This window comes from Fundulus heteroclitus, chromosome 14 (assembly GCF_011125445.2).
Source record: "Fundulus heteroclitus isolate FHET01 chromosome 14, MU-UCD_Fhet_4.1, whole genome shotgun sequence".
Lineage (NCBI taxonomy): Eukaryota > Metazoa > Chordata > Actinopteri > Cyprinodontiformes > Fundulidae > Fundulus > Fundulus heteroclitus.
In genome coordinates, this window is record NC_046374.1 from 946,064 (window position 1) to 957,573 (window position 11,510).

General features: G+C 38.4%; 1 protein-coding gene across 1 annotated transcript; it reads left to right on the forward strand.

The window, feature by feature from the left end:
* Positions 1 to 821: 821 nt before the first annotated feature.
* On the forward strand, positions 822 to 7,728 carry LOC105915697 (zinc-binding protein A33). Its single transcript, XM_036146959.1, has 5 exons — positions 822 to 869; positions 3,590 to 4,170; positions 4,520 to 4,615; positions 6,858 to 7,005; positions 7,208 to 7,728. The coding sequence occupies exons 2-5, from the start codon at positions 3,592 to 3,594 to the stop codon at positions 7,726 to 7,728; spliced, it is 1,344 nt and encodes a 447-aa protein (XP_036002852.1). The 5' UTR covers positions 822 to 869; positions 3,590 to 3,591.
* Positions 7,729 to 11,510: the final 3,782 nt, after the last annotated feature.

The window sequence follows — 11,510 nt, forward strand, 5'->3', positions numbered from 1 at the left end:
ACATATATTATAAATATACACACATATACATACATACATACATACATACATACATACATACATATACATACATATGTATATACACACACATATATATATATATATATATATATATATATATATATATATATATATATATATATATATATATATATCCTCAGTCAGATCTTTTAGAAATCAGGGTGTTTAATGTACTTTTCTCCGCTTCCATCCCTGCTACCCATTAGTTAATTATGTGTTTATGCCGGAAAAAACTGTAACTGTAAAGTATGAGGATTAACTATCATAAAATCTTACTTGTGGAAGGTAATTCCCCGGGATCTGGTTTGTAATGCCCTTTTATTTCCGCACCCATAAGCCGAGCAAAAATCGGGCATCCTGGGACGGAGCTCTGGAAGTTTGCTGACTGTCAATATAAAATCGAAATTATGTATTAAGTTAGACAATCAATCTTTTAATTCAATCAATTGGTCCCATGTAGCCCCTAAAGGGGTGACGTCTTCAGTCAGCTAATTTATCTGGAAATCGGTTGAGAATTCACCGGATTCAGAGTGTCTGAAAACATAAAGCACCACTTACCTGAACTGACTTGGATTCTGTCTGACTGCCGCTTGGTCTGACCTAAGATGGCCGCTCTGTCGGCACGCCTCTCAACCGAGAACGCGGCGTCTACGTATTCATGTCTGTGACTCTAATATTTCATTGGACTGCCTTTAGCTATAATTGCAGCACACATTTGCTGTGGCATCCAGTGTTGCATTCATTTTTCACTAAGATCTTGCAGTGATGATGTAGTAGTTTCATCCTGCTTCAAGAACCTTTTTACACCCCTGGATTTAAAGATCTACAGCAGAACAACCAAAACTGAGGTGAGTCCAACCGCTGTGCAAAGCCTTCTCCAGCACATCCCAAAAAAAAAAAAGGATGAAAATGATGAAAGATTATATCTCATGCTCCCTGAACCCCCTAAGGGCAAATACACTAAATGAGTTACGGGCCCAATGCAAGTTCACGTACTGAAATTCGACCGGCCGCAGCGCCAGCCTGGTGGCCAATTCATGTGTGAAAATTATGTCTCATGCTCCCTGAACCTCTCTTTCACAATTTGAGCCTGATGAACTTTGGCATTCTCATCTTGGACTGTGCATGTGCCATCAGGGAAGGAAAAAACTATTGATGGAATAACCTGGTCATTCAGTATATTCAGGTAGTCAGCTGACCTCATTCTTTAAGCACATACTGTTGCTGAACCCAGACTTGACCAACTGCAGCATCAACATTTTGTTCCTCATAGACGATGGGTCCCCACTGTTTTTCCAGGTTTTAATAATGCGTTGGACAGCTCTTAACCCAATTTTGTCAGTTTCTACAATCTCCTTAGATGTTTTCTCTGCTCAATGCATGCCAATGATTTGACCCTTCTGAAACAGACCAGGATGTGTTGTTTTACATAGTAGTTTAAGAAATGAATAGCAATTCATAGCACCGTTTGAGGTTAAATAACTTGTTGCCAGCTGAAACATAATTGCCCATACAGTAATTATACTGTATCTATTTACTTAGTTTTTTTTATTTTTTATTTTTTTTTGGGTCAGGCAGTGTACTTCTCACATGCTTAATGTGAAAAATTATATATTTTTTATTTATCTGTAATAATTACAAAGCTGTAGGATATAGGAGAAAAGTTAACAAGTATATGTCAAATATGCCCAGATATATTTTCTTTGTTGTTAATTTCAGAACAAAAAACTGTTTTAAGTTTCGTTTCAGTCAACTGATGTGGTTGACCACACCCACTGTGTGCCAGAAGCTGGCTCTGCTGCTCAGTTTTTGGTAGATCTGTTTCCTTTGCAGAGATGAGATCTCAAGTGTTTGTAGTTACCGATTCGTAGTTTCATCCTACTTTAAGAACCTTTTTACACCTCTGGATTTAGAAATCTACAGCAGAACAACCAAAACTGAGGTGAGTTGTTTCTCTAATTCAGTCATTTTATCTGCATTGACATAATTTCATGTTAGTGTTACAAATAAATTAATATGCTTCAACATTCATGTGACGGTGACTCACTGGGCGTGACTGAGTTGGCACTGTATTTTGCCTTTAGACAAAGTTATTGCAAACACCCATCTCACGTTTGGCCCTATTCTAACTTAAAAACTTATAATGTTCTAAAAACAGTTAAAATGCAGCTTACTTAAACCACAACCCAGATGCTGTTTTATCATAATTAACTTGTTTCTTTGAGACTCTCAGGATCATTTTCTAAAATTAACTGGAAATATCTATTCAACAAATCTTCCTTCCTTAAAGTAGATGTTTCTCCACACGATGATCTAGATGCTGGTCATACACACAAAAAACTGGAGGCTATGTTTTTCCACACTCAAGTCTGCTCTTATATATATTTTTAAAAACTATTCAGAACATTGTTCCACTACCAAAGAAGCCAAATTGAGATATTGTATCTGTAGTAAATGCAATCTTCATGGTATTTTTGTTTCATCACATGTAAAAACTTAATTTCTGCACATTACTATTGTTTTGGATGGATGAACAACTTCTAATCAAATTTGAGAAAACCTTGTAGAACAGGAAATGTCATTAATTTCTCTGAGGGTGGATAGACGAGATGCCTTAATTTGAGGTAAAACTTTGATGCTGTTTGCCATGGTATTCTTTTTAATTTTAAGGAATTGTGATTTGGTTTTACAGCTTCACATGTATCTTTCTGTGGTCATAAATCTTAGATGGACGTTTTCTTCCGGTACTCATTAGCTACCTGCATTGAACTTATGGAAAGCTTCGGTCAATTACCGCTGCTCTACCACAAGAAAGGGTATTATTCTCATCAGTGTTATCTTCATTAGCTTATTCAACTAATGATTGTAGTGACATGAAGCTAAACCAGTGACGGCAGGTAGATAATGAGGAGTACAGGAAAAACAGAAGGCCCATAAAGGGGCCTTAAATTAAGCCCCGCCCCCAACAGCGAAACAATGCCAACTTCTAGTGACATTGTAGCTGAAGGAGCTCTGCAGTGACACTGAAAACATCTCTCACTGAATAAAAGCTGCAGCATAAAATGAGAATATCGTGATAAGTTTTTACTTTCTAACAATTTTTGACTTTTCAATGTCTAATTTTCCAATGCCAAATCTCTTTTTCGATGTCATTGCAAGTGTTTTTTCAATGTTTAATTTTTCAATGTTTTATCTTACAATGCCAAATCTTTTCAATGCAGCTGCAAGCTGTCACTGTTTTAGTTAACAGGCGGTGTGTTTGTGATGGGAAATGAGGCAGGAATCTCTCTAAAGATACTTAAATCATGCTAAACTTTATTCACCCATTGTTTCAGTCACTCTTATCAGTTTCTTGTCAGTTGCTGGTCAAACCCAGCATCACCTCCTGATTGAACCCAAACTGAATGAAATTGAATCTCCAACAGATTTAACTCTTTGTACACTTTCTTGCAGATTATGTTGTTGCTTTTTTGATCTTTGAGAAGAAATGTGGGATTTTTTTTTGTTAGTTGTAAAGTAGATAATATTTCCTGACAAATTTATAAATAACCTTTATTTGGTTCTACAGAGATGTCGGCATACAGCATCCTCACTCCATTACCAGAGGAACATTTCCGATGTTTGATCTGTCTGGACGTCTTCACTGAACCGGTCACCACACCTTGTGGTCATACCTTCTGTGGGTCCTGCCTCAGCCAGCAGTGGAGCGACAGCGAGTTTTGTCAGTGTCCAAAGTGTAACAAAAGGTTCCTCATGAAGCCAGAGGTCTCCACAAATGAAGTCATAGCCGAAATGTCAGTCCAAATAAAGAGAAGAAAAACCGAGGCACTTGAAAGCACCAACGCTCCGTGGCAGGTGAAGTGTGACGTGTGCACAGACGTTAGATTCAAGGCGTCCAAGTCGTGCCTGGTGTGTCTGGCGTCGTACTGCGACGGACACCTGGAGCCCCACCAGCGGGTTCCTGCCCTGATGAGACACAAGCTGGTGGAGCCCGTGGAGAACCTGGAGGAGAAGGTTTGTGAGAAGCACGCAAGGATCCTGGAGTTTTTTTGCAGGCGGGAACAGGTGTGCGTCTGTCTGCTGTGCTGTGAAGGAGAACATAGAGAACACGAGACGGTGCCTGTGGAAGAGGAGGGGGCTCTGCAGAAAGTGAGGCCTGTGATGTGTTAGTACTGGCAGTAAGCTGAGAAAGGATTTTCCTCCTAACAGATTTCTTGACTTCTATCACTCCTAAATGATTCAGATTATCAAATTTTAATACAAAAACTGCAGTAAATTGTAAAGTTTCAGAATAATTAATTTAGGCACAAATTACTTACCACAGTCCTTTTTACCTCTATTAAATCATCATTTGACAGTTTGAATTTTGTATTTACTTAGGTTATCTTTGTCTGATAATTAAAATTAGAAAAAAAATAGATGAAATCTGTAAAATATGTTTTTACTGACAGGCCTAAAAATCGATATATTTGGACCAATCACATTACCTCTCTTTTAGGAAAATATTAAATCCAAACAAGCGAAAATCCAGCTCATGATCAATGGAAGAGTGGAAAAGATAAAGGAATTTACAAATGCATTAGAAATTAGAAAAGTGAGTACCTTAATTAAATGTATTTGTAAGATAACTTCAATCAATGGTACTTTCATACCAACACCAGCTCTCTGTTCTAAATAGGTGATTGCAGACAAAGAAACTGAGAATGCTGAGAAGCTCTTCACTAATCTGACGGGTAGAGTTGAAGAAATGCAAAGCAAATTGAAGGAAAACATTCATACAAAACTGCAAAAATCCAAAGCAAAAGTCAAGGCGATGATTCGGGAGCTAGTAGAGGAGGTTGCAGCTCTGCAGAGGAAACACTCTCAGCTGGAGGAGCTTTCACAAAAAGAAGACCACCTTCAGCTTCTACAGGTCAGTCAGTCAACCCAATTCTACGCCTTGTCATAGAAGGAAACTGGTCACACGAATGCTCATATGTTCTAAAAAAAAATCTATATATCATGCAGAAATGCCAGAATACATTAACTGAAATTGTGTCCTTTCAATCTTCACTTGTATCGACATGAATGAATTTCATCCTGTTTGCAGTCGTCATAAATAATACAGAAATATTATCAATATGTGGAGAATGAAGAGAATGGGGGTTTATTTGACAACATTTCTATGTATGATTGTTTTATGTATGTATATCTTTAATATGTAACAACATATACAGAATGTTAAACAAGTGTTAGAATAAAGAAATATCAAGATAAGAAAAGAATTATGTAAAAATGGGTTTACGTGTTCAAGGTGTGGGTGGGGGCCGGTGGAGTATAAACTTATAGGCTTCGTTCACACTGCAGGTCTGGATGCTCACTTCCGATTTCTTGCTGAAATTGAATTTTTTTTAGGTGGTTGTTCATGCTACCAATAAATCGCAGATAACAGAAGGAGACGTCACAGAGCAGCACACTATTTATGGAAGTAATGGTGAATGTCATTGTTTTTAGAAGTGTTCAATAAAGCAACTGCAACTACCAATACTATGTTTAAAAGCACCAATAGTAATAATAATAGTACTAGTTTTAAGTATAATGACCAGTTATAATCTACTTTTTATATTGTGATTTAAACTGTAATGTTTGCACTTTGCTTGAGCTTCACATTCACCCTTTTCCAGAGCCTCACCCCCCCACACGGGAATGCAGAACATTTTCCCTGCATGATTTGCTGATAAATAATAATTCCAGATTCTCTTCGCACAAGAACTGAAGAAAACAGGTACGGCCCAACCGGAAGGCCGGCGGGACGAATCCACAGACGAAGCAGCAGAAAGTGAAGGGTCCAGGGAGTTTATGACAGAGGAAAGTGAGGAAAATAGTGAGACAGAGTACAGGGGAAAGCAGTCAAATGATAAGAAATGAGCAACAGCTGAGAACAACGACTTGAGGGAGAGGGAGAAAGATTGACAGGGGCAGACAAAGAGGAAGAAATCAAATGGATGAACAAATAATCTGATCTATAACAAATGAATAAAAATTTATAAAACAAGAGACCAGAGAAGAAACAGCAACAATATTTAAAGAAACTAAAAACACCTGACAATAATGAGCATAAGGAATGTAACTATTATGGCAAGAACCAGTATGGCAACCCCAAATGGAAAAAATAACAGAGTATGACATGACATTTAGAACATAATAAACAACAAGGAAAGTGATTTTCAAATCCTCTCAATTACAAGAACATAGAAACACAATTTAAATCTATTGTGCTTGAACTTTTTTATATTATTATTTGTCTATTATTGCAATCAGGAGTATTAAGTGTGGATTTATGGTAAATGGCTTGTACTGTATAGAGCTTTAAGTATTCCATTGACCCCAAAGTGCTTTACACTACAATCATTCCACCCATTTACACACACATTCACACCCTGACAGTGGTGAACTATGTTTGTAGCCAAAGCTGCAACACATCGACACCACCGGACCCTCTGACCACCACCAGCAGGCAATTCAGGTGAAATGTCTTGCCCAAGGACACAATAACTGAGACGGTCAGAGCGGGGGATCAAACCAGCAACCTGCCATCTGCAGGAAGAACCTACTTATTCCTACTTGTTAACTTGTATAAATCATGCTTTATGGTGTCAAAAACCTTTTTGATCTTGGGGTGATCACAGATTTTGGGGGTGCTCATAGCAAAGGCCACAGATTTATTTTTTTTAGCCATTTTTCCTTTTTGTTTGTTTGTAAATCTCCATCTCAGCTCAACCTTTCAATATTTGTTCTGTGTTTGAATTTAAAAATGTAGTGAAGGCTGACTCTCCTGCACCTATGGATCATTTCAGACAATGCAGGCTCTGGGCACCACGTCAGAGACCAAGGACTGGTCCAAGACCAAGGTTTACTCAGACCTCTACATTCAAACGATGAGAAGAGCCATGGATCATCTCATGAACAGCTTTCAAACTGAACTGAAAACGCTGACGAACATCGGTAAATTACCTCTTTCATTTGTTTGATTCACAAACTTCTCCTGTCTATGATTTACTTTGACCACGTTCTTGTTTTTTTCCCTTTACAGAACTGACCAGAATCAAACAATATAAAGGTTATAGATCATGAACTGTGCTGGTTGTATTCACTTTTGTCCTCCTTCTAAACATATTAACCTAACTTTAACATTGTCTCTTTTCAGAATCAGTCATTTTTGATGACTCCACTGCTGGTCCTGGTCTTAAAGTGATTGAGTACGGTACACGTCTGAAGTTCTCCAAGCTCGCCAGGTCTCCATCATATGAATTGGAAAGGTTTGATTCACCCATGGTGTTTGGAACGAATGGCTTCACCTCCGGCCGTCACTACTGGGATGTCCAGGTGGGCCTGAGAAACAACTGGCATGTCGGTGTCGCCCTGGAAACTGTAGACCGATCAGAAGATGTAATTGTGAAAAAAGACAATGGGTTCTTTTCTATCGGAAAGTCTGGGTTTGACTATGAAGTTCATTGCTCGCCACGAAGAGTTCTTCATCTCTGCACCAGACCGAGCAATTTGGGGATCTATGTGGACTACGAGGAAGGTCGGGTGTCATTCTACGACCTGAATGAGCGGCTGCACATTCACTCTTATGTAGGGGAATGTTTCACAGGGAAGCTGTTCCCTTACTTTTATCTTTACAGCAGAGCAAAGAAGTCTGAGGCATTAGTAACTGATCCCTGATTAATCAAATTTGGTCTTTAATGAACATGCTAAAGCAAAACTGAAAAGATTGCTGTATGGTCAAACTCCAACTAGATCTGTGGAACCCCGATATCTCCACCATGAATTCGGCATCCGGAGTTCACACATGACATTTTGTCGAATGTCCTTTTTATACACATACCGTGGAAAACCCCAAAGTTTGAAGGTTCTGCTATCAGAGACACAAATACGAAAATCTAAGTTTATACGTTTTACTGCATTTTTGTATAAGCTGGGAGAACATCGTATGCACATTATGTTTGTAAACAGATCAGCAAGTAACAGCCTTTTGTCCGTGGTCACTGGTGAATGTTACATAAGACTTGCCTAGAATATAAAATACATAGAAATAAATAATTAACAATAACAGAAATTAATGTAGGAGATTGTTAAAGGATGTTGATTCCCAAAATTTAGTTAAATTCTGCTTGGAGCCCCAGCCCCAGTGTGGACATTAGGGGGAGTTAGAGGCAATTCACCTGGCCAAATTATGTCCATATGTGTAATATTACACAAACTGATATTGGGATGATGATTTTGGTTCAGCTCTCATCAAAAGTATTGAATACTGGTGGAAAGTGTAGCTGAATATCAATTACGTTTTTCATATTGTTGATACTAAACATATATTGAAATGAAACTGTTATTCTTGTCTGATTACCTGAGGGATGAAGCTGCAGCACGTTCTGGGCCATCATAACCAGAAGCTCCCACATAGTCTTCAGATCTGCTCTTCACACCATCAATCAGCCGTCAAGTCACATGTTGCCGTGCATTTTAACGATTCTCAAACTTTAAGGTCAAAGATCCTAACTAATGTCAGCTAAGTAAACACTTTCTGTCACGTTGGCAGACAACTACCAAGTAAGTTGGCCTGGAGTTGTTTGTCGCCCTGATTTTCTCTAATTCTTGAGTAAACAGTAAAGAGCTCACTCAGTTTATGAAAGAGGGCAACAAGCCAGTGTAACATTAGACTGACTTGGTAAAACTGGTTGGACTAACAGACACCAGAGAGAATATATCAGAATGCTGTGTGGAAGATTGCCCTGTCTGCCTGATTTCCTTTGAATCAAGGTTAAAAACCTATTTGTCTAGACTTGCCTTTAAATGTTAATTTCCCTGGACTACAAACTTAATCATTAGATTAAGTTTGTAGTCCAATTTATCTTGACCTGCAGCTATTATCTCACTGCAATGTACTTTCCTCTGTGTGTTTATGTCCCTTATCTGTTCATATTCAGCACTTTGAATTGTCTTGTTACCGAACTGTGCTACACAAATAAACCTGCCTTGCCTTCAGAAAATATCAGAACTAATTTTTTATTTTTTTTACAGAGCTAACACATTCTTTAATCTATAAAAGTATCCAATCAAATGGTTAATTTATAAAAAATGTAAACGTTCTGCCCAAATCTTTTGGAATTTCTTTGCCACAGGGCTAAAAAATATCTACCTTTTAGGTTGCATTTGATCCCAAGATAATTCATACCCCTGCTTCAGATCAAAAGCTGGCAATCTTTTAATTTTACCAACATGTTTCCTATCAGGTTTTAGGGGTGACAGGAGGTAGGAGTTTTTCCTGTAACTTGGGTGAGGCACTTCACTGCAGTGGCCACAATGTAGCTCAACACTGTGAGTGAATGGGTGAATGACTCAATGTAGTGTAAAGTGCTTTAGAGTCCTTGGACTTGATAAAGCCATATACAATTGACGGCCATTTATTATTTCTTCTGACTGGAAGTAATACTAAGGTTTAGGAGTGGCTCGGCTGTCCTCAATTCTGATTGAGAACCTGCGGAGAGTGCTAAAGGTTAGGGTGATGTCAGCAAAGCTTTTCAAACTCATCAGCAAAGGTACGTCGTCTAAACGCAGGGAAAAATGCAACAATTAGAACAGTTATGAAAAGGGTTTGAATGTTCTGATGTTAAAGCATTTTCTATTGATCACTGAAAAATAATAAAGAATTTTCTGCATGCATGTTTTTTAAGAAAAACATTTTTGTTAAACATTTTTACTCGTTTAAGAAGATTATGTCTCTTGAGTTGCCTGTCTCCTTCCTAGTTACAATCAAACTTGGTTGAAAAAAAAATTGAGTCATGAATCCTTTGTTGCCTGGTGCAATTACAACTTCTTGGACCTTCATGTGTCTAACACTAAAGAACTTGTAGACTTTAGACAAGGAGGTAACCAGGTAATCTGGCCTCACTCTGGGAGAGCTGGCCCACTGAGAAGGCTGGTCAGATCCTAGACTTGGATCAGAGGCGTGGCTTAAAGACGTGTCAGGTTAATGCCCTCACGTCGGCGTTATTACATGCTTATGATCAAAACTCATCGTTATGCTAAAACTTTTATTCCATCTGCAATTAGTTTCCTAAAGTGGAAGTGTCTTCTTTATATTTCTAACAATTGTGTGAGAAAGGATGTAGCACATACTGCTTGTCTGTTTTTCTGTGTATGTCTGGTCACGTTGCTGCAATAAATTGCCCTTTGTGGGATTAAAGTTTTTCTGATTCTGTTTTAACACTAACTGTAAGTAGTTCTGTAAATAAAAAAGCAGCAGAAACATTTTGCATGTATGTAAGAGTTAATTAAAAATCAAATAAGCATAAAATAAAATCTCATCAGCTACGAGCTTTAATTTCATACTGCATTTCATATTCGGTGCATGGTCCACAATGGTCTCCATGGTGCTGTTAAAGACTGATCTTGACACATTTTCCTGAACATGCTTCATCCTGCTTTGCTGAAAAACAAAACTTTGTAGCTTCTTTTAGTTTCCAACTCTTTTATACTTCTTCGTTTTATCCCGTGATGTAACTCTAACCTTTCCCTGTGTGTGTGTGTGTGTGTGTGTGTGTGTGTGTGTGTGTGTGTGTGTGTGTGTGTGTGTGTGTGTGTGTGTGTGTGTGTGTGTTTGTGTGTGTGTACAACACAACCTACAGTTTTACCAAACAAAACCAGAGATTTAATCTCACTTTTGGAGAAATTAAAGAATTTTCCAGTTTATTTTATTTTATTTCTTGGTGTTTGGCAGGTGGTTAGAGATTTGTTGAGAAAAGTCAAAAGTGCAATGCGTTTCCTCTGTGCTTTCCATTTGTTTTTCTTTCCCCTTAACGTTTTCTTTTTTTAGGTCACGTACAGCACTAGAAGTGGCCTTGCCAAACATTTCATGTGAAATGGACGTGCTCTGACGACAGCAAGTACAAGCAAATATGGGGGTTTTCCCTGAGAGTACCCAATAAATGATATACGGCTTACCGTACTATTTGTTTTGTGTGTTTTTTAATTTATTATAATTATTTGGGTGGCGGGCAGGTGTTAATTAAACATATTTCATGAGAAAAGCACCAAACATTTCATGTGAAAGGGACATGCTCTGACCACAGCACGTACGTTTTCCCTCAGAGTAGGCTACCTATTAAATGATAAATATGCCTACCACATAGTTATTTTATGTCATTGTCTTTTCTGGTGGCGTGTGGGTATTAATTAAACAGTTTTGACGAGAAAAGCACAGAAAATTTCACGTGAAATGGATTTCCTGCAACCGCAGCGGGTGAAAAAAAAAAGATTTGTTTTTCCTTGGGGGAAAATTACCTACTACGTGATAAAATGGCTTGCCATACTTAGACCCGTCCACGCACGGAGCGTCGTGTAAGTGCAACATCTGGCTCTATGATGACGCTGACATTTCCCCCCCCCCCCCAGATGTTGCAACGCACGCTTGGCCGTGACGTCACCGTCGCATGCCTGGTGATTTA